This window comes from Daphnia magna, linkage group LG2, assembly GCF_020631705.1.
Source record: "Daphnia magna isolate NIES linkage group LG2, ASM2063170v1.1, whole genome shotgun sequence".
NCBI classification, from domain to species: domain Eukaryota; kingdom Metazoa; phylum Arthropoda; class Branchiopoda; order Diplostraca; family Daphniidae; genus Daphnia; species Daphnia magna.
The window spans coordinates 18462141-18484014 of record NC_059183.1 but is presented as its reverse complement, the minus strand read 5'-3'; the positions used below and the strand labels follow the sequence as shown (position 1 = coordinate 18484014).

The window sequence follows — 21874 nt, the reverse complement described above, 5'->3', positions numbered from 1 at the left end:
TTTTTTACGTACTAGCGTAAATGTTTAAGCAAAGAGTTCTGAGATTTTGTTAAATATTGGCTCACAGGCAGAGCCATCTATCCTATTTGGGAAACGTGTTCAACATGTGGGCCCGGGCCGTAATCGCGAGCGTCTATTGACATTTGACAACTTCAGAAAACGTAAACATTACCTATTCACGGCACTATTTTGGGACAGTGTTTATTATTGGTGTGCTAGGCATTACATCCGTAGTCAGTGTAAACTGCTAAAGTTTTAGCTGAACTATGGCGGAAGATTTTTTAGCTGATAACAATTTATGTGGTCAGACTCTTCTACGCTTAGTATCTCGAGGCCATGCAATCATAGCCGAGCTGCTACGTCTGAAGGACTTCATTCCACCAATTTTTCAGTAATAACTATTAATTATTTACTGACCCAAACATTTTTTTTTCAGACATTTAAAATTTTTGTCCCATGACAGGTCTGATCAAAATAAGTATCACGAAATTATAATTGATTTCCGATATTTCAAAGAACAGGATGCATTTGATTCAAAAATTAATGGAAATGATGTAAATTGGTTGTTTAATTTCATGTAAAATACTTGTTTTCAGCTGAAAATATCTTTCTAACATAGCTCCTCATGGAATTAGATGAGGAATTGCGTAAAAATTACATAGAGATTCTGACCAGGTTTTATCTAGCATTTGAAAGTGTCCACAAGTATGTTTGTGACCTAAATGCTTTTCTCCATGAAGTTGAAGAAGGCATGTACATTCAACAAACTCTTGAAACAGTTTTTTTGAATGATGAGGGAAAGCAGCTAATGGTTGGTTTGATCATATTACATTTGAAAATCTATGAAACTCTGCTGATACTTAACACAATTCTTTGGCAGTGTGAGGCACTTTACCTATATGGCATCATGCTGTTAGTCACTGACACCCACATAGATGGACCTGTCAGGGAGCGCATGCTAGTCTCTTACTATAGATATTCTGTACAAAGAACCCATTCTAATTCAAAGTTAGATGAAGTATGTCAGCTGCTACGCTCGACAGGATTTTTGAAATCTCAACCAGGAAGAAAACCTCAACATTATCCAGAAGAATACTTCAGGTAAAATATATTAGTAGCTATAAAATTTATTGGACTTCTTTACCTTACGCGGCTGACTCTTTTTCTTACAGACGCATTTCCATTGTTCCAGTTTATTTGGATGTTGTAATAGGTCATTTGAGATCAGATGACATATACCATCAAATTGCAACACATCCACATCCTGATCACCGGAGTACAGCACTTGCTCAGCAAGCAGCTATGCTCGTGATTTGTCTTTACTTTACACCCGACATTCTGCACAACCAAACAGCAAAAATGAGAGAAATCGTTGATAAATTCTTTCCAGACAACTGGGTGAGATTGACACTATAATGATAATAATTTAAAAAAAAACTAACATAATGGTCAACTGGCATAGGTTACTAGCGTGTACATGGGTTTAATCTTCAACTTGGTCGAAGTATGGGAGCCCTACAAAGCTGCACGCATGGCGCTAAGCAATACAATCCAGGCCGCAAATGTGAAAGAATGCTCAATCAAACATTGCAACCAAATGGAACAACTTATAAAGCATTTGCATCAGTTACTCAAAGAAGGGGTATTGACAGAAGAATTCCTTTTGGACAATATGCAAAAACTTATCAATTTGATCCGACAATCGAACGTTACTTTACGCTGGATGCTTTTACATACCAATACGTTAACTGCTGGTAATAGGAATAACTCGTATAACTTTGAAGTAATATCGATATTTCATAGTGTCTATCATGTAGGGGCAGAATCGCTAAAAAAATGCCGGCAAGTACGAGACCAAGTTCTTCTTGACACAAAATATCAGCCAGTTCCAGTGTTCGAGTTACTGCTCGACTGCGGTAATTGCTCGTAAACTAGTTACGTAGTGTAGTGTAGTGGTGTTAGGCCATTTTACTACTCGGTCAGCGAAGCAAATGACAAGACTAATGTGATTACTGATATTTTTGCAGCGGAACTCGAATTGAATGTCCGAGAAACGTTCCGAATTCTATTGACCGAAAAACGTTCCAAATGGCTTCTATGCAAAAAGGAATGTATAGAACGACTGACAGAGTTGGCGGACGTTTTCAGTGGGGCAAAGCCGTTGAGCCGAGTCGAAAAAAATGGTTAATATATATTTCGTATTTAATTCATTATGAATGTTCATGTTTTTTGTTTGTATTTAAGAGAGTCTTCAGTTATGGCTTCGTGAGATTGCCCAACAGGTAGAAGCATTGAACTACGAGGAAGGCACAGCTTCCGGCCGTAAAATGGTTCAGCTGATCTCTGCTCTCGAAGAAGTTCAAGGTAGTATATTGAAATGTCTCCATTGCAGCACACAGTTTAATGTATTCATCTTTTCTGACTTTTTCAATCCAGAATTTCATCAGCTCGATTCCCAGTTACAGGTCAAGCAGTTTTTGACGGAAACGCGGCGTCAGTTACATCAAATGATACGCACCGCAAACATCCGAGAAGACTTCCTCATTACTCTTCAGATAGTCTCTGATCTAAGCTATGCTTGGCTTATCATCGATTCCTACACCAGTCACATGCAAACAGCTATACGAAAAGACCCAAGTCTCGTTGGCCGTCTACGAGCAACTTTCCTGAAATTGTCTTCCGCTCTCGACCTACCACTAATGCGCATAAACCAAGCACGAAGTGCTGATTTGGTTTCCGTTTCACAGTACTATTCAACTGAACTCGTCTCTTACATTCGCCATGTATTACATATCATTCCACAGTCCATGTTTGCCCTAGGTAGCCAAACAAAAAAAAGCAACATCTATATTCAAGTATTAATTTTCTAAATGAAATTAGTCGAACAGATTGTACAGCTTCAGACAAACGTTATCAAAGAGATGCCTATGAGACTGGATAAGGACAAACTTAAGGACTACGCACAGCTCGATCAGCGATTTCAAGTATGTCGCCAATTAAAAAATATGAGTTTTCCTCTTTTAACTATGGACTAATTCATTTTCAGGTTGCTAAGCTAACAGAATCTGTTTCTACGTTCACCGAAGGTATATTAGCCATGAAAACAACTTTGGTTGGAATTGTCCGTCTTGATCCTAAGCGACTACTGGAAGAGGGCATACGCCGAGAATTAGTACGCAGAATGGTAAAGGCTATGCACGACTCGCTCTCTTTCAATGCTAAAGCCAGGAATAGTGATCTCGCTCACAAACTAACCAGTTTAGGTTGTTTTTAGAAAATGCCTGTTTCTATTAATGTGATTGTAAAATACCTTTGTTTATCTTTAAAGGTGAAACCATGGAGGGTCTCCGGAAATCCTTCGAGTACATTCAAGACTATGTGCGAATTCAGGGTCTTCGTATGTTTCAAGAGGAAACAGCACGAATCGTGGGGTACAATGTCGAGCAAGAATGCAATACATTTCAAACTGATCACATTCAAGACTGGCAGAGTAAATTCCAGTCCACTGCTGTGCCAATTCCTCGGCTTCCTTCAAATGATCCTCATTCGGCAACGTTCATTGGGCGACTAGCCCGGGAAATTCTTCGCATCACCGATCCCAAGTAGCTTTCTATTTTTTTCTACTCGTACAACTCTCATCAAGTAAACCCGCTAATTTCTGTTTAGAACAACAACCTTTGTTCCTTCCACAAACACTTGGTATGACAGCAAATCGCAAGCAGAAGTATTGAACTTTCTACTGTTCTCCCAGCTTGAACAAGCTTTAAGTACATCAGGATTGGCTGGATTAGACACTCTTTTTGCCTTTATGATCACCACCGAATTAACTGTAATAATATTGATTTCTTGATTCGCTTTACGTAGAAATATTATCCAATATTGTTTACTCGATTATGGGACAACAGAACCTTTTTAGTGATTTAAAGAAGGAAGTTTTCCGCCATCAAGATTCTTTGGAAGTTCTTGCAGAGTTTGATCATCTAACCGCACCCACAACAACAATCCTCGGTTTGTGTTGAACTTGACATTATTTAACTTAATAACACCTCAGTAATGTTAACTTTATCATTTAACAGGCCAACCAAGTAAAACATATGGGACTTACTGCACTCGTTTTCACAAGTCTTTTCAGACGCTCCTTGATCGTGTACTGAAAATTGGTCAGTTACAGTTGCTGAGGCGCTCGTGCTCTCAACAACTAAAGTCTACCGCATCGTTCGATTCCGGACTTCTTTGGCAAGCATTGGAAACTCTCAGCTTGTAAGATTGTTTAGTCAATACGTTCCGCTAGCAACGTGATTCATAATCTAATACGAACTGCATTGTGAATTCTAGATCAGTAGTAAACGACGTAGTGCGTCGCGACAAAAGTTCCAGTTCGATTTCAACGTCATTGCTCCCCGAGTTGGCAGAGTATTTGCATTGGTCGGGCCTCTATGAGCCATTCGAGAAGATCTACGTTGCTACACATAGTCTCGACTTACCCTACATACCTCATTTATTGCTTTTGTTTATCGTGTCGAACGTACACAAGTTTACGTACAGCAAACAACTTGCTAGTCTAGTGTCGAAACGCCCTCAGGACGGCGCGGACGGCACTCCCTTTGTGATCGGAAGTGCTACATTGTTTCGTCACCTGGGCTCTGCTAGCACACAGGCATGCTGCAGTCTCTTAATCCAATTTGCTCGTTCTCACTTGGAGTTTGGAGCGAGGTAATCAAATTGCGCTTTCAGTTTGTGGTAAAAAAAAAAGGTTGTTGTAGGTTTGGTTGTTTATCGATTTTTTGTTTCTCTTTCTAGCAATAAAGAGAACCTTATGGAAATTCCAAGCGAAAGCGGAACTACACTAGCGTTGCTGGAGCAATGGGAAAAGTGCGGATTGATTAGCCGTGCCTTTTTAAACAGTCTACTCAACGAAGGTGTTTGGTCGCTATATAAAACGTCGATGGCGTGATAAAGCTTTTTGTGGCCTTTAGTTGTTTTGCATAATGGAAAAGTGTTGCAGTCGTACTGGTTGACTTTAGTCAGTTAGCGGCGTGCTGCCGAGTAGCATTCACGTTCCCTTGCGGAATGAAATCATAGGCTCTTTCCGGTTGTTAGGCTTCTTTCCCCTCGTGTAAACCAATTTGCCACAGCCTGCTCTCATAGTCAATGCTTTGGAAAAAAAAACCATTCACTCAAAGTCAGTACGAGGGATGGAATACGATCAAATCGCATGTGTGCTGGGTGAGTGTCAAATTTCAGTTTGTCTTTGGCAGTTTCTGTTATCTTTGTTTTCTCTCGACGGAATACGATGTCCTATCCATTCCTTACAATTGTGTATCCTATTGTATTTTTAAAAAAATACTATTGAGTTTTTGGTATCATTTTTGATCTTATGTTTATCTGTAGTGATAGGATAGCTGGATAATCTAACAACAACTATAACTAGTGAAATCAAAATGTTTATCTATTCTTGCTACAATATACCACTAATAGAGGCTATGACTATCGTAACCAACCGAAATGCGATACATTGCTTCTTCAATAGAATTTAATTTCTTTCCGCTGTGCCATGAAACTGTTTTCCGCACGTATTGTGTTGCAGCAAGGGCACTGGGGTCAAAGCCTCCGCTGCGAGAAAATAGGATAATCCACATCTATCTAGAAAACCTTAATAATTGTGTATTCGAACAAATTTCTTACAGAGTTGACCGCCCTGGTTTGCTATGGATTCCTAATCCTTGGTCTGGCTTTGTACTGGCCTAACGAAGCCAATGTTTACCTGTTATTTTTTTGCTTTTCGAACGGCATTTTAGCCCTTATCGGTGCATACAAACCAAAAGAAGACTGCGAACTTTGCAGGTGGAATGGTATCCTGAGTAAGTAAAAGGTCACCAGAGATTCCGAATTTCATTCTATTACGTTTTGTTTTTTTATTTCCGCACAGCTTTGTTCTCTTTGACGTTGGGATTTGATTCGTTGTACCGAAGTCAAATCGAAAGGAAACGTATGGCTGACCATCAGTTCAGGCTCTATGAAAATCGATCCGTGTATTTGGTAATTATCAGAAGCTGGGTTGTTTCTACAATATCATCTTTAGCAGCATGGAACATCTACCATTACAGCTCAGCATTTCAAATGTAATACTGCCCAAAGTTTACGCTTCCCCACTTTTAATTGCGTCAAATTCTCGGTTGTACAGGTGTTTTTTAAAGGCTTCCCCATTCGCCAAGCTGGACGAAACCATGATCAGCTTCTTTTGGATTCTCTTCTTCTATCTCCGGCCTGTAACTCTAACCGTTAAGCGAATCCCGCACATCCTGATAACTTGCCACCGTCAAATGCAAGTGTTGAAGCACGAAAGAGAGCTGAGCATTAATGGGAAACTCTTACTTTACAAAGATCATCATAGAAGACTTTTCCACGTCATCATCTCCTCGGTATCATTATGCAAAACATTGCATTAATCATATCGCTTTATAGTACGTCACTGATGTACCATTACTTCATCCACTGAACAGGTGTCTCAAATTGTGTTTCTGACGTGGCTAACGTTGAGTCTACCCTACGTCATTCAACTGTTCTCCTTGGTAGCTGGATTAAACTCTGCCATTCGTTTGGAGGAAATGTCACCATGGAACGCTGCTGTTTTTACGTATCTATATCGATCTCTGCCTTTAGTCAATTGTTTCCTATTTGTATCGGCGTTTATTGTCTATTTTTCGCTGACGTTAAAATATTGATATCCATTTCCTATTCGTTTGTTAGTCAATAATACTCGTTCGATGCTGTTAACGTATGACATATTTATAAACTACAATCGCAAAAAAGCACAGTGCCATTCAAAACATTGCTCCTTGTAATTTTTTCGTTTTTTTCATTATTTTGACTAGAGATATAGTTAAAAAAAAAACCGTTGAAACCTATTCAAAAGAGACAAAAGCACGAATTTTCTCAAAAATAGGACAGCGACAAATTGGGCAATTGAACAACTGATCAGCACATGCTTTACAAGTCAGGAGGTGTCCGCAAGGACGAAAAAGAATGGACATGTCTTGAGTGTAACATATTTTACAAAATGAAGCCTCTGACAATTGACTAACATCCTTGTTAACAGGTGTCTGCGATCGAACTGACGAGGATTGCATACGATTCGCAGATTCGCTTTGTCTGTTCAGTACAAATTCGCATGTCGGAGAGTGTCTGCGATGTTCAAAGTCAGGATCGTGTTCTGGAATCCATCGTGAAAGGACAATGAAGCACGAAATACATTGAGTCTGATCTGCCACTCCGCGGTAGATAAAACCTGCCATCGATAAGGCCTGTCAATAAATAAGGACAAAGAAATTGATACGGGTAAGGGATATGTTGAGTGTTGCGGCTAAAGTGGCTTTGATGCGTACCTGGGCTGACGGACAACTCAACGATCTTTCCCATCTCTGGAAGGTGGATAGACGAGCGGATGCTGTTCTCAGGACGACTTGCGATAGAGCTCGTACTGCTCCGGTTGGTCCTACTTTGGAGAGTTTGTTGCACATCACACTTTGAGTAGCACTAAAGGATGCGATTTCCATTTTGGAAACAGGATCGAGTGTGAGGTCAGCCAAAGAGGAAACGACAACTTGTTGTATCAGCAGATCAAGTTCGAATGGTCATCTGATCCAGTTCTCATCGATATTTTATTATCTGTGACGTACTATTTTGCACAGATTTCAAAGTGGGGGATGTCTTCTGAACGGTGTCTAGTAAATCCCTTAACCTCATACTATTATCATAATCCAGCTCAATAGGGAATTAAAGGATTAGTATTTATTCAAGGCTGACCGTCATGACAATCAAATTTAATCCAGAAAAAATGTTAATCTTTCGGATCCTAAGTAATATAGAGTACCACATAATGATTGTTGGTGTTCGAAATCCTTTAGCTTTAAGATAATCTCGGTGCACGATCAATTTAAGTAAAGCTTAAATGTTAATGCAATCCCTGTTGCTTGGGCTTTGTGGAAAATATTAGCTATGCCCGCTAATCTGCACTATTTAGTTTAAAGTTCGAAAAATTCCAGAAACATATACACTTATATTGAAGTTGTCCGGCTGAAGGCATCGCTTACAACCTGTCGTATTGCATTAAACAACAAACAAACTTTCTAGTTTGATTTGTGTCTCTGCTATGATTCAAAGGATCAAACATGGTCAGAGAGGGGACGTAATGAAAATCAGCCTCAAATGTTGTTCTTGATGGTCAGTGATATGGTGTAACGACGTCCAGCTAACCTTAATGCCACATCTTTCATCGTCTTGGCCTTGATACACCGCACATGCCCTAGGAAGGCTATCCTCCCCATCATTTTGATTGCCGACTGATTGATAGCCAAGGGTTTCAAAAGTTCATCGCACTTGATACGCATCATGTCTGTTTCTTGGCACATAATGAAGGAAATTATTTGAATGTGAGTCGAACGCGGATTCGAAAAATCCAAAAGAAAGAGCCACTCCCACAAGACATGGACTTCTGGTTAGCTTCTACCAACTAATCAATCAAAGGGAAGTCAATTATTGTTGCACCTTAGCCTACTGGCTATACCTGCCTTACGTAATAGAGATCGATGAACTCAAAAATGCCTACAGAAACAAAAAAAAAGGATTTAAATGAGGCTGCTAGAGGGACGAAATTAAAATCAAATCATACTAGAGGCACAAGATAATATCGCCCTGTTTTAACCTTCAGATTCCGTTAAATGTATCCAGTAAAGCAGCGCCATCCGCATATTTGCCACTGCGAGTTATTTTATGTGTGGCCTAAAAATGCAAAATAAGGCCATAAAATAGAGGGCATGTGTGATTCTCATTGACTTTCTATATGTAATGTAACTCGCAAATATCGAATTGTTATGTGAGGCTTTATATCTATGATGTGGGGTGCAGTATACGTGATGGACTTGGCTAGCGTGAATGGGATAGATCTGCAACAGATTCAAGTTTAAACGTGATGAGAGATTCATGGCATTCACCCTCGTCAAAATAGAATGAATTTGAGGGGTTGATGGAGAGGGTTTCAGAAAGATGAATAATGATGGGGGTTGAAGTAGAATGATTTTTGATGGAATATTGCCCTTTGGCCCTTGGTAACTCAAAAATGAGGTAAAAATCGTGATTTTCTTAAAAATATTTGATAAAATATCAGGCCTACAGAAGGTAATTAGAATAACTCCCAAAACCCCAAAACAACCCCAACGTTGATGGGGTTACAGGAGTATATAAAGGTGGAAACAACCCTCGAAAGTAGGTACAGTCGCTTTCTGGCTTCTACCCTGTTTCAAATTAATTCTTTTTTAGTATCATACTGTACTTTTTGATTGATTAAAGATGCGTCTGATCGTATCGTCCTGTTTGATTGTGGCCCTAATTGCCATCGTGACATTTGGAGAGGCTCAACATTACCAGCATCTAAACAGTCCGTATGTTTTCCCCGGTTACCCCATGATGAATCGTCAACAGCAAGACAGCCGCTTCTTCTTCGGTGGACTATTTACCACGTTCACGTACACGGTGTCGACAACAACGGTCACCGCAACCGCTACAACCGTAACCACTTGTACGACATCATCAACCACCATTAGCACCTGTACGGCCGGACGCAGACGCCGTGACGAGCTCGGCGTCCGCAATCCTCGCGGTCTCCTTTACGAAGAGAAAGAAGAAGATGCGGAAGACGGAAACGTTTCATTGGCATCGCATGCGTAAGTGTCTGTAAAGCCGATTTTATTTAACCTAAATATGCAAATTATTATGTTGCTCTGTATTTGGCAGCTCCGAGGCTGAAGCGATTCGTAGTCCCAGACAAATGGAAGTGCAACCCGCTATCCCCTATGCCATTCAACCTACATTCGGAGCTTATTATACACCTGAATTAGGTTACAATAATATTCACTCGGCTGTGCCACTTAGCCGGATTTTCTTGGCGTTTGGCACGGCCACTGTGACGGTTACATCGACTTCTACCTCTACGTCAAAGCTGATTGCCACCTGCAGCAGCACTACCGGTTTCTCTACCTGCACGTCCTAAAATATGTAGAATTCAGGTTTCTTAACTCGTACCTCACATCTTACGACCTCAAGTTCTGTCCTGCTCAACGATAAAAATAACTTAACGGATAAATATTTTTGTTTCTTCTTCAAAATTCAACAAAATGAACTTTGATTTTCAATACACTTTTATACGCATTCATCTAATTTTGTTTTGACTAGAGACAATTTTATGTTTAGACTTTTATCGTTTGCGTTAACCTAATCGTCTACAAGTATACTTGGTTTACAGGGCCTTCTCGTTTGATGGATCTTTCCATAACGTCCCGTGGCATCAGCTTACAGCGGTCATTTAAGCCATAACGATTGTAGGACTGGATGATGTTTCACCCGTCCATCTTATAGTTTCTCAGTGTATCAAGGTTAATGTTGTAGATATTGCATTTGCCCTTGTTAACCTTCTTGACAGAAATATTACGCAGAAGCGGGCCATATATTCTCCTAAAGTGTCAGCACGTTCTAATACGAAGAACAGTTCCCTTTGGCCTATGTTTACATGAAGGCTCTATTTAATTAGTTTTATTTATATGCCATCCGATTTCACTTATGAGTGATAGACTAATGGAAATTCAAACAGACTGTCACTACACAGCCAACAAAGTAAATTAATTTTTTTATAAAACTGAGGCTATAAACCAATTGCTACGCGTCTCAAAATTTGGTTGAAAAATGGCCGTGAAACACTCATGACTGGACGTCTCCCGGTCGAGCAGTGTCAAGGGCCTGTCAGTTGATATAAGGTATCGTGCGTGACAGCTAACCTTGCTTGGCAGTCCAATTACGTGCCCTTATTTCTAAACCATCAAAATCTATCGTTTCTTAAACGACGCAGCGTTTTGTTAAGCGTTTACAGCTGGAGGGGAGACAGGATCAGAGAGACTCTCTAGGGTTTGATTTCTTCGTTTCAGTTGATCCAGACCCAGCGAGAACTGAGGACGCACTTAATGAATGACCTCTCTTCTTATCGTGCATTACTTTCCAAGTTTACTCAAAAAATATGACTAAATGTTTTGCTAAGTCTTTTAGCAAGATTTCTTTAAAATCCATCGGCCGTACTTAAGTTGAAGAAGGTAGAGCGAAATTAAAATGTGTGCCACAAATGTGTAGCATTACTTGACGATCGACCATAGACAGGGATTAATATAGTATAATAAACCTTCTTCTCGTTTTGCTCTTTCTAATCTTCAAAAGCATCTGTGAATTAGGCTATTTCTTTCTTTTAAGAATAGGATTGAATAGTCTTTGCCTTATGTGTAGACGTGAACGCGATTCGAGATGTGTGGTGACTGGTGAAACTGACGTAACGGATAGGAACAAATCGTTACATTTTATGAGACGAGAGATAGCCGTGAAAGGGAATCGTACGTGATGCTTTACTATTACGAAATGAATGCCATAACCACAAGACTGTTTGCGTACAGCTGCCCACACTTGCAATTAATGCAAATTGGGTATTGCATTAAGTACCATTACATGTGTTTTGATTTGATACCTGACATATTTTACATAAGTCAGTCCTTCCCATTATACTTGCCCTGATGGGCTATGCTGTTTACACGAAGGGATATAGTGAATAGTTGATTAGCAATCAACTATATGATACAAGTGACACTTTAGAGCATGCATTGAATTTCCTTAGTTAGGAGCAACACAATCATCAAAGTTTTCACGCCATGGGTTACATGTTATCATAAGCGATGCCTTATACCACTGTGTTTATGCGGTTAGAAAGCCACAGCAACCGCAACCGTTCTCTAAATCCAGACAGGCTGCGACATGCTATCAAACATCAGTATAGTAGTATACACAAGTATATAAAATTAGAAACATTGGCGATACGGAAAAATTTGGTATGAAAGTGGCTACCTTGAATAATCCCCTCCGTGAATTTTGACCACGGCCAGTTTATTATGACGTATATACGATGCAAATGGCCAAATGTGTTAGATGGACCAGTCTACGAAAGGAGTTGGAATTAGTCCTGAGCCAACAAAGGAGTTAAGAGTCCTGGAGGCCGCAAGCGATTTGTTCCAGGGTTGATCAGTGTCATCGGCAAGGTAGAAGAGCAGGGTCTGGTGCTATGCATTTGGTATAAATACTCAGTCATATCAGCAAATTGCATCAACACACAGCTCAGCTCGCAACAACATTCAAATACATTCAAACAATCAAAGCACAGAATGAGTCTTAAAGTTTGCTGCATTCTCTTATTGGCCTGCATAGTTGCCATTCATGCTCAAGCTGTCGATCCTTCCAAGAAGGAAACGGCCAACGATGCCCGCATTTTCTTGAGCACCTTCACAGTGATCCTTTCCACTGTCACATCTACTACCACCATCGGCTCTACCACCACTTGCACCACTTCAACAGCCGCCCTTAACACTTGCTCAGTTGGTCGTCGTCGTCGTGGTCTCTTCTACGATGACGCCGAGAATCAGGGCCGTGCTCGTCGTGGACTCTTCTACAACGATGACGAACCTGAGGTCAACAATGCTCCAGTTAAAAGGTAAAAATGATATAGCGATGGCTTTATTGAATTACAATGGTTAATGCGTCTTAGGGCTGCCGAACCTGCTGAACCTGCTACCAAAGTGACCACCGATGAGAGCAAGTCTGTCCCGTTGGTCGTCCAGTCTGGTTTCAGCCTTCCGGAAGGCTTCATCACACCGTCCGGAACTCCTCGTTTCAAGCTGGCGTACGGAACGAGCACAATCACCACCACAGCTACGTCGGTCTCAACACGCTCGTTGACAGCTACGTGCGCCAGCACCACTAGCTTCAGCCTTTGCAACGCGGCTGGCAAATAAGAAGATTGACAACATAGACCTTTTTTTGGACGAATTCGCCATGACATACTGTACATCACATGTTGGCAATGTTTCCCAGATATAGATTATTGCTTCTCTTATACGTGACTATAAAAGAGTCATATGTAATTGAATGTTTGTTTGTAAAACGTTTTACCTATTCCTGGCATGTTTTTTTTGCTTTTTGAGACATCGCGGGAGTATTTATCCCATCAAATATTTCAGTTGAACTTGAATATACAGTTGAGCAGCAATTCATTTTCGTATTGATTTCGTTTTAATGTACAGCTAACAATAAATTTTTTTCTTACGAAAATTTAAAGCCGTGATAACGTGGCAAGTGATAGACAGCCACATACTACTTACGATGGGTATGGGTTTATGCATCTCCAGTATCCGAAAATGAAAACATGAGCCATATCCAACGTGCATAAATATATTAGCATTTATATGAGTTATTCAAAATTCAAAATATGATAAAACCACTTTGATTCCGTTTTATTCAATTTAAAAACACTTAATATTTTATTCGAAATCAGCGTTTGATTTTGGATTACATAGGTTAGGTTTAATCAAAATCCAAGTTAAAATGTTAATCCCAACTTTTTGGACAAAAAGACGAGCTTATTTCATTCTTCGCTAAAATTTAAATATTGTAAACTATGCATGATTTCGATTCAAAATGAAGTGAATTTTCATGTTCGTTCAGTTCAAGTTCGGTAAAAATCCATCATCGTGATATAGTATATACCCATTAGTAAAAATGAAAACCAACACGAGAGTCACGTTGCAATAAAAGCTCACGTGATTCAATGTTGGCGTTTTTCGTCCTTGTACGAAAAAGGCTTATCAAATCAGAGATGGAATAAAGGTTGTCCTAACGGGGCGGTTCGTGTCTCTGTTTGCCTGGAGTCTACTCCTATTTCAGAGCTACATTATTGGCCAACTGAACAGACCAAGTCTAAGTTGACATACAAATTTAAAATGTTGACGCATGACAGACTTAGAAAGCACACATAGTTTAAAGAGCCAATCACTGTTCTTGAAAGCCTTCTTAACTTCAGCCAACGGGTTATAAAAGGAGGAGATGAAAATCATAGAAAAGCGCTTAGTTAAATTGTGTATAAATAGACTGCAAGTGACTGGCGAACTAATGCCAATTCTCTGTTGAAGCCATCCAGTCGACAATCATTTCATTTAAAAAAAATGCGTTTTGAAATTGTTTGTCTGTTGGTCTTGGCTGTGGTGTACGCCACATCCGACGTAGCTCCCAAAAGCGATAAAGATCGATTTCTAATTGCCACCAATAGCCTTTCTTTCACTACATTCACCGTGCTGAAAATAACCACAACGACTACATCGACCTTTACATCCACCACAACATGCACAACCTCATCGGCCGCGCTGACCACTTGCACTATCGGCCGTCGTCGTCGTGGTCTCTTTTACGATGAAGCCGCGTCCCAGGGCCGCAATCGTCGTGGGCTCTTTTACAACGACGAAGAAGTCAACACCAAGGATGGCAGCGCTTTCCTTCCTACTGACAAGAAGTATGTAGTATAGATTGTATTGAATGTTTGATTGTTTTTAATTATCATTGAATCTCGAAAAACTAGGTCCAGCAACCCTGTTGCTGAGGTTGCCAACACTCGCGCTGATGAATCATCCCTGATTCCCTTGGAAATTGAGGCCGGTTTCAATTTGCCAGCAGTAGGACCCAACCGTTTCCTTTTGTCTTTCGGCACGTCCACAGTTACCAGCTTGGTCCTCACCACGTCGACCATCAGCTTGACGGCCTTCTGCAGCAGCACAACTGGCTTCGCACTTTGCGGAACTCCTGGGAAATAAATGATCTAATATCACTTTGTATTACTGCGTAGCCTAATATCAGAAATATTACCGTGAAATCAGAACAGTTTCCGGCCTTTAAACTTAATTTCAACGAGCGAGATATGAAAAAGACACCGTCGCGCATCATGTGTGTGAACTGATTGGGTTCATAATTATTCCTGTGAATACCTTGAAATAAATATTGATCAGCAGCAATTTAATATGTCGTTATTTATTGACTCATAAAGCCATTCAAATCTATCCAAATGATAAACACACAGTGGCCTTTGGGAATAATAGAAGCAAATTTGTGATTGAATTTATGGAATTCAATCCAGGGCTAGTCGGGGATGATAATAATTGGACTTATTCTTCGATCGTGAGATTCTTTTGCAATCAGTTTGTTTGAATTTCGCACATCAAGTGATGTAGAAACTTCAGTTTCATCAATTTTGATTCTGTGAGGCTTCGGTGTGTTATTATAGTTTGTGAATTTCAAAGAATAAGTCTAGTACACAATTTTTCCATTACATGGAGGCTATATTGTTTTATAACTCGCAAATGGAGAAAATTATTTCGGGGGTTAACTTTTGCAGTGTCCATTCGCATAGCCAAGGGCCCTTATAAAAAAACATATTTGGTACAAGCGTATCAGACCATAGAACATCATGAAATTCAACATCTAAACGTTCCAAAATCTAAATTGCATCTATATATTTCAGCAAAATATAAAAGGATACAACAACAATCATGAGCTTCACAAAGAACGTGTTCCTAAATACGATTCTCCCTAAGTAGACTTAAGGATGTTGTGTTGATGGACCAGCGATCACGTTAAAAGCAACACATCAGTGATGTGACATGTAATAGCCTTGCAAACAACAACTCCTGGAGAACCAATAAGCTTTCATTTCTATTCGCCCCAAGCGTCTTCCGTACGCGATTAACACAAACGAAATCACGATGTCGTTGGTGTAAGTTGAGCTTCCACATTGGTATAAATACTTGGTAACTGCTCGCCGTTTACCATCAGTCTTAATAGACTTCCATCAGCTTTCTTTGCCTAGATTCTGAACAACGAAGATGCGCTTTGAAATCGTTTGTTTATTGGCCTTTGTGGTCATTTCTGCTTATGCCATGGAAGAAAAGAAAGATGATAAAGATCGTTTTCTCTTGAACGCAAACACTGCCACCATCTCATTTTCTACCTTCACCATAATCAAAAGAAGCACTACCATCACTTCCACATTGACCAGTACCACCACTTGCACCACCTCAACAGCCGCCGCTGACTACCTGCACCATCGGTCGTCGTCGACGTGGTCTCTTCTACGATGAAGCGGCAGCCCAGGGACGCAATCGCCGTGGCCTTTTCTACAACGACGAGGTCGAAGACAAGCAAGGCAGCACTTTCCTTGCTACTGACAAAAAGTAAGACAATATTTTATTTCGTGTTGTGTTTCGCTAAATCTATGTTAACATGTGTCCATATGGTCTTTGTTATACTATATAGGGCTAGCGATCCCGTAAATGAAGTTCCGGCTTTCAAAACAGCCGCCACTGATGAAGAACTCATTCCGTTGGAAGTTCAGGCCGGTTTCTCTCTGCCTGCCGGACAAGAAGGCAACCGATTCTTGTTGGCATTTGGCACATCGACCATCACCAGCTTATGTCATGACATCGAGTACCATCAGCTTGACTGCCTTCTGCAGCAGCACCACTGGCTTTGCGCTGTGTGGAAACATAGGAAAATAAAAGAAGCAATGGCTGAGTTTGTACTGCTCTCAAGCTGCTGAGCACATTGGTCAGAACTCTTGCGTCAATATGAATCAAATCACGTTATTTTCCGTGTTGCAAGAACTTTTATCTTCCAGAACTCCAATTTGTTGCTCCCGATTTTCCCTACAGTACATTCTAAGTTCCCAATCTTAACCGTCACAAAAGCACTATATCCTGAATACATTTCTATATGTAGGGCTAATGTCTTTGAATTACCACTTGTTGTCGATGAGGAAATGTTCACGAATAATGTGATAGTGAAATTGTAATTGTACTAAAGGAGTCCTGATCTATTTATCCGCTCGATATCCACTTGTCTCTTCTCATTTGAATTACACACTTTAGCAGCAACACATCAATGATTGGCGTTCGACTAAAGTGACTTTAGAAAACAATAAATCTGATCAAGTAATAGAGGGAAAAGGTCAACGTGCATATTACTGGCGTGATTCAAAATAAAACGGGGCAGAATATGTTCCGTTCGTGAATAATAGCGAATGACACATTCTTTGCCACCGTATAATCTAATGTTTGCGGTCAAACTATCGCGGATATAAGATATAGGTGCATTAGTTTGTAAACTATACCTGGTTTTGGTCATAAAACATACCCGAAATAATGATTGCTAAAGCGGCTTACTTAACAAGCTCTAAATTAGACGCAACTGTATATGACTGACTATCCGTATTTCAACACATATTAGGAACCCTTTACTTACACCGAGTTAGTACTATACAATGACGTAAGATGCATGATGAAAAGGTAGCTATACTCCTCTAAAGGTAATCTAAAATATGGGTGTAGACTTCGTTTCATTTTAAGGAATCGCCGTACGTGTATACATATACGAAATGCCACATCAGCTAATACCAAAACGGAAATCAGAGGCAACGATCGTATATTAGCAGTTTCAGACTAATGTTACTATAGTGCTGCATGTAAACATGCAATAATTGAAACGAGGTGGTTTGATTGGCGGGTTTACCTAATTCATGGCAAAATATATACCTGAGCTCAAATGCAAATATTTTCGTTTCAGCTCGTTCGGACGGAAGATAAAAACAGAAATGGGCGTGACCTCAGATCTTAACTTTTACAACTAACACAACGAAGTAGATGATCCTGAGTTGTATTTCTCAAAAGGTAAACGAAAAGACGGAAACCAATCAACATTTGAAATTGGTTTAGCAACAGTCTAATGTTTGATTGACATTTAAATGTTGCCCTTCCCCGAGTCCGGTACCCTCACTCCTGACAGCAGGTGACCAATCCAGCCACTAGGCTCCATCAGCCTAAACTGCTAAACGGGCGCGGGACCGTATAAATAGTGCCCGGCAATGAGTTAAGGTAGAGCCGCAGTTTAACACTGAAGACACGTCCATTAGAAATCTCAACCATCAAAATGCGGTTTGAATTTCTTTTTTCACTGATCTTCAGCATCGTCGTCATCTCGTTCGTCAACGGCAATCAGGGCACCACGGAAGCCAATAGTTCCCGACTCTTCGTCTACAATGGCAGTTTCTCGTTCACGACATTTACGGTTCTCAAGGCGAGTACCACCGTCACTTCCACATTGACCAGTACCACCACTTGCACCACTTCAACAGCCGCCCTGACTACCTGCACCATCGGTCGTCGTCGACGTGGTCTCTTTTACGACGACGCCGCAGCACAGGGCCGCAATCGACGTGGTCTCTTCTACAACGATGAAGAAGTCGAGAACAAGAAGGGCAGCTCCCTTCTTCCTGCTGTCACAGGGTTAGCCCGTTCGCTCTTCTTTTATTAGAATTTTGCATTGGTTTCTGTTGCATCATAATCAATTATATTGAAATTTAATTTTCGCATGACGTAGATCAAAGAATCCCGTTGATGAGGTTCAGTCTAAATCAAGTGACAACCTCTCGGCGATCCCGTTGATTGTTGAGTCTGGTTACGAATTGCCAAAAGATAGCCCAGTGAATCGATTTTTGGTATCGTTCGGGACGTCTACACTCACATCTTACACCGTCACTATGTCAACCATAAGCTTGACGGCATTTTGCAGCAGCACCACCGGTTTTTCGCTTTGCGGTACTCCATGAAAATAGGCGACACATTTTTAACTGTTTGCAATGTATAAACAAATGAACTGCGGCACAGCGGGTGGTTTTATTTTTTTAATATGATAGAGGTACACTCGCTTCCATAAATATGTAGGCCACCGCCCGCGGGTTGTACCGCTTCAAATATACCTTTACGGAATGTTTACTTAAGCTTGTGAAAGGAAGAAAATAAACTTGAGGGATGGGTCGGTTTTCTACTCATCCCATCTTTTTTGGTTTCATATTAACCCTTCCTCTCTATTGTCGAATATACCATAAAGGCGCGCATAAAGGTATTTTTGAAGCGGTACAACACAGCTTAACATTTATGTCGGGAAAATACAATCACAAAATTCTAGACTCAAATTGCTTTCTTTGCCTTTCTTTCCATATTTTCTATGTAAATTTGCTTAGATGAGTGTGGCCATGTTTCTTATTTCTATATTAGAACAATTATCAATAACATAGAACTTGAAATTTGAATAATAGCGCAAACAGTGCCATAGTTGTTCCAGTCCCGGTCCAGTTCTTTTCCCGTAAAGAAACTGCGTGACTGAAATGCGACACGTTTAACTTACTAGCGCCTTCTTCTGGAAAAAGACTGTACCTGAATCGTTTCGTTCACGAGCCCGGGAACAATTAATGGTTGAAGCAAAACTTCCGCAGCATTTTTTCATTTTCACACCTAACCCCCTTCATATTCAAATCTGAAGAGCTAAAAAAGGCTGGGTAAGAAAATACATGTTTTTTTGGCTTTTCTTTTCTTTCCAAGGATTTTATCAAGGTTATGAATTTCCATAATTTTCACAGAACAACGCTTGGATGCTTAAAGGTTTCAAATGACACATAACCTTTGCTTTTCTTGACCTCGGGCCATCTCATTTGAAAAATGCACTTGGATTGGGTTAAAATACGGGCATCTTGCAATGGGGTCCGTATTACCTAAAAAGGCCTTTCAAGCAAAAGTATTTACACTTACATTCACTCTATTTAGGTTAAGTACATTTAGATGAAAAGATCTGCCTTTATAGTTGCTGTGGTGCCAAAGCGTGAATGTTTCCAATAGCTATATGCAACTGGAGGCTATTATCAGCAATTCACTGATCCCCATTAGCAAAGAACAGAAGCACAGTGATATAGTGTATAGTGTAGCACAGACTACGCATTATATTAATTGAGTAACGTATTTCGAAAATCAAGTCGAAAGCCCTGAGCAATATGAATGAATTCATACTGGCAATTCTTCAACTATAGTACGATGAACGAAAATGTGAACGAGGGCATCGAACGCTACCGAGCAAATATATGGACGAAAGGAAAGAGAAAAGCATTACGTAAGCATACTACTGTGTAGACACACGTATACTGCAATTGTATACCAGTAGCTGATTCCTGTCTATTAAAAAATCATCAGGCCGTGAGGCAACTCTTTTTCGATTCACGGTCGAAGGTCCCGAAGGAGCCGCATATAAAAGACTGGTAAACTGACGACTGCAACCAACTTCTGCTGGATCTTCCGACTTGATCTTAGTCTGATTTATCGTCTTGCTCAAAAAATGCGTCTCACATTTGCCTGCCTTTTGGTCTTGGGAGCTGTTGCCGTCGCCTACGCTGATCCTGAACCCCAAGTCAATCCGCAACCGTCGTTCGATCAGTCAGCACCAGTGGAGGCTGACGGACGCACATTCTACACCGTAACTTTGACCTTCTCGACCTCAACGACTTTCACGACAACGACCAGGACATCGACATGCACCACGTCCACTGGAGGCCTTTCCGTCTGCACAGCATCTGGCCGACGTCGTCGTGGCCTCCATCTCAGCGGAAACAAGGAAGGCCGTGGACTGTTCTACAACGACAATGAAGAAACCAGCGAAGATGGCACCATCTTCTTGCCTTCTGACAAGTCGTAAGTTCAATTTCATTTCTTCTAATTCAATTATCATTTTCAATTTGGAAATTGATAGGCCCGAGTCCGAGGTCGTCGCCGCTAAAGCCGAGCCTGTCCGCGTTGAACGCGCTCCCGTTGCAATTCCTTACGTCATCCAGCCGGGATTCAGCGCTCCTTCCGGAGCTCAACCTCGCGTCCTTTTGGCTTTCAGCACTGTCACAACTACGTCCACCTCGACCACCACTACGGTCACTTCTCTCACTGCCATTTGCCAGAGCACCACGGGTTTCCAAGTCTGCGGCTCAAACGGGAAATAATTCAGACGTTCTTTAAATTATATTATTTTATTACGTGCTGAAATCCAACTTCTATCGGCTTTCTGCATAATTTCCTTATTGGTAATTTTTCCCGTGCTCAATAAATAAAGGTTACCGTCGATATATGTCTGACGACACTTTACACTTCAATGACGTTTTCTCTCTCGGTTTTACTTTTGTTGAAATCTCATTACCCATCACAGTCGACATTCGTCTTGCTCCGGTTGGAAGTATTTATCAACCTTGTTTAACTTCATTCATAACTGAAATAAAATAAATAGTATAGATGATGAAAACGACACTCTATGGCGAATTATATCCTTTCAAAAGTTAGTGATCAAAGTTGGGCGCAGTGGAACAATAAGAAGCGATTGCAAAGGATTATTCAACATGATTTGTGCGATGCAAAGAGAGGATTGATACAGTACTGATAAACGAATTGATCAAGTCACAGCCAACATGTTATGTATCAAACATATAGCTAGAAGGATTTGCCTTTGTTCAGAGATGTTGTACAATCAGAGGAATTCAAAGACTATACCAGTTTGAATTGCACTAATTGGTACCCGGGGTAGCTGGCACATGGACAGTTGCTTTCAACTGTACATTAAAGCTCTACTCGTTCACGGCTCTACTCGGCCACAAATGAGATAATGAACTGAAGAACGTAGTCATTAGTCAAGCATGTCCGTGATTCTACTTGATTGATGGATATCTGGCACTTTGCCACAAAACTAAGCCAAAGTTGAAAGAAATCTGCGACGTTCCAGAAATCCACCGATTCATCCATACTTGCCACGCCCTTTTTTTTTTTTTGGTATAGAGATTTCGTTGCAATTTGTCGATGAGACGTGGCCGATAAATTAGCCTAACTAAACCATTCCTATGCGAGATAGTTTGGCATTCAATTATGCCATTAAAAAAAAAAGAATGCGAGATAGTTGGCAGATAAAAAATTTATTTTTGGCCGAAAATGGAATGGAGAATAGCTGACAGCCATCCGGCATGGAATGTATGTCAACGAGCAAATGAAGAAACTGGAATATAGCCTATTTTTCCATGAATGGATCGCACCCCAACTTCGATAGGCGAAAACGAGAA

The 21874-nt window shown here is 40.6% G+C and overlaps 6 protein-coding genes and 1 non-coding gene across 12 annotated transcripts; 6 read left to right on the top strand and 1 right to left on the bottom strand.

The window, feature by feature from the left end:
- Nucleotides 1-125: 125 nt before the first annotated feature.
- On the top strand, nt 126-6834 carry LOC116915946 (WASH complex subunit 5). 5 transcript variants are annotated; one of them, XR_004390344.2, is made up of 22 exons: nt 127-391; nt 464-554; nt 620-811; nt 881-1101; nt 1173-1398; nt 1463-1754; nt 1818-1916; nt 2028-2183; nt 2245-2364; nt 2437-2820; nt 2881-2984; nt 3047-3263; nt 3329-3602; nt 3667-3829; nt 3906-4008; nt 4077-4260; nt 4336-4713; nt 4801-5226; nt 5688-5861; nt 5930-6122; nt 6185-6422; nt 6504-6834. XR_004390344.2 is itself a non-coding variant. In XM_032921107.2 (18 exons), the coding sequence occupies exons 1-17, from the start codon at nt 267-269 to the stop codon at nt 4715-4717; spliced, it is 3333 nt and encodes a 1110-aa protein (XP_032776998.2). In that variant the 5' UTR covers nt 127-266; the 3' UTR covers nt 4718-4740; nt 4801-4931. The 5 variants fall into 5 exon arrangements, 3 of the variants coding, with proteins under 3 accessions (XP_045024788.1, XP_032776998.2, XP_045024786.1); XR_006642962.1 differs by having other exon boundaries at nt 1463-1916; XM_032921107.2 differs by lacking the exons at nt 5688-5861; nt 5930-6122; nt 6185-6422; nt 6504-6834 and having other exon boundaries at nt 4336-4740; nt 4801-4931.
- A 55-nt stretch (nt 6835-6889) lies between these two features.
- Nucleotides 6890-7751, bottom strand: LOC116915947 (baculoviral IAP repeat-containing protein 7-B). Its single transcript, XM_032921108.2, has 2 exons — nt 7386-7751; nt 6890-7304 (listed from the first exon to the last, which is right to left on the bottom strand). The coding sequence occupies exons 1-2, from the start codon at nt 7554-7556 to the stop codon at nt 6906-6908; spliced, it is 570 nt and encodes a 189-aa protein (XP_032776999.2). The 5' UTR covers nt 7557-7751; the 3' UTR covers nt 6890-6905.
- A 1515-nt stretch (nt 7752-9266) lies between these two features.
- Nucleotides 9267-10210, top strand: LOC116915945. The gene is made up of 2 exons (XM_032921105.2): nt 9267-9722; nt 9793-10210. Exons 1-2 carry the CDS (start codon nt 9349-9351, stop codon nt 10046-10048), a joined length of 630 nt encoding a protein of 209 aa, XP_032776996.2. The 5' UTR covers nt 9267-9348; the 3' UTR covers nt 10049-10210.
- A 1962-nt stretch (nt 10211-12172) lies between these two features.
- Nucleotides 12173-13129, top strand: LOC116915944. The gene is made up of 2 exons (XM_032921104.2): nt 12173-12574; nt 12629-13129. Exons 1-2 carry the CDS (start codon nt 12249-12251, stop codon nt 12873-12875), a joined length of 573 nt encoding a protein of 190 aa, XP_032776995.2. The 5' UTR covers nt 12173-12248; the 3' UTR covers nt 12876-13129.
- Nucleotides 13130-13984: 855 nt separating this feature from the next.
- Nucleotides 13985-16839, top strand: LOC116934093. The gene is made up of 3 exons (XR_006642961.1): nt 13985-14425; nt 14492-14691; nt 16218-16839. It is a non-coding gene; the product is annotated as an uncharacterized LOC116934093 (transcript).
- A 982-nt stretch (nt 16840-17821) lies between these two features.
- LOC116915941 lies at nt 17822-18931 on the top strand. Of its 2 annotated transcripts, none has more exons than XM_045168849.1 (3): nt 17822-18242; nt 18337-18653; nt 18872-18931. In XM_045168849.1, exons 1-2 carry the CDS (start codon nt 17887-17889, stop codon nt 18563-18565), a joined length of 585 nt encoding a protein of 194 aa, XP_045024784.1. In that variant the 5' UTR covers nt 17822-17886; the 3' UTR covers nt 18566-18653; nt 18872-18931. The 2 variants fall into 2 exon arrangements, with proteins under 2 accessions (XP_045024784.1, XP_045024785.1); XM_045168850.1 differs by having other exon boundaries at nt 18337-18656; nt 18875-18931.
- Nucleotides 18932-20054: 1123 nt separating this feature from the next.
- Nucleotides 20055-20923, top strand: LOC116915939. The gene is made up of 2 exons (XM_032921099.2): nt 20055-20474; nt 20533-20923. The coding sequence occupies exons 1-2, from the start codon at nt 20122-20124 to the stop codon at nt 20771-20773; spliced, it is 594 nt and encodes a 197-aa protein (XP_032776990.2). The 5' UTR covers nt 20055-20121; the 3' UTR covers nt 20774-20923.
- Nucleotides 20924-21874: the final 951 nt, after the last annotated feature.

Coding starts and splice junctions, on each gene's coding strand:
- LOC116915946 (XM_045168851.1), top strand. CDS start 267: ATGGCGGAAGATTTTTTAGCTGATAACAATTTATGTGGTCAGACTCTT. Junction 2,184..2,244: donor GAGCCGAGTCGAAAAAAATG/GTTAATATATAT, acceptor TTTGTATTTAAG/AGAGTCTTCAGTTATGGCTT. Junction 2,821..2,880: donor ACAGTCCATGTTTGCCCTAG/GTAGCCAAACAA, acceptor AAATGAAATTAG/TCGAACAGATTGTACAGCTT.
- LOC116915947 (XM_032921108.2), bottom strand. CDS start 7,556: ATGGAAATCGCATCCTTTAGTGCTACTCAAAGTGTGATGTGCAACAAA. Junction 7,305..7,385: donor TGAGTTGTCCGTCAGCCCAG/GTACGCATCAAA, acceptor ATTTATTGACAG/GCCTTATCGATGGCAGGTTT.
- LOC116915945 (XM_032921105.2), top strand. CDS start 9,349: ATGCGTCTGATCGTATCGTCCTGTTTGATTGTGGCCCTAATTGCCATC. Junction 9,723..9,792: donor GTTTCATTGGCATCGCATGC/GTAAGTGTCTGT, acceptor TGTATTTGGCAG/CTCCGAGGCTGAAGCGATTC.
- LOC116915944 (XM_032921104.2), top strand. CDS start 12,249: ATGAGTCTTAAAGTTTGCTGCATTCTCTTATTGGCCTGCATAGTTGCC. Junction 12,575..12,628: donor AACAATGCTCCAGTTAAAAG/GTAAAAATGATA, acceptor AATGCGTCTTAG/GGCTGCCGAACCTGCTGAAC.
- LOC116915941 (XM_045168849.1), top strand. CDS start 17,887: ATGCGGTTTGAATTTCTTTTTTCACTGATCTTCAGCATCGTCGTCATC. Junction 18,243..18,336: donor CTTCTTCCTGCTGTCACAGG/GTTAGCCCGTTC, acceptor CGCATGACGTAG/ATCAAAGAATCCCGTTGATG.
- LOC116915939 (XM_032921099.2), top strand. CDS start 20,122: ATGCGTCTCACATTTGCCTGCCTTTTGGTCTTGGGAGCTGTTGCCGTC. Junction 20,475..20,532: donor TTCTTGCCTTCTGACAAGTC/GTAAGTTCAATT, acceptor GGAAATTGATAG/GCCCGAGTCCGAGGTCGTCG.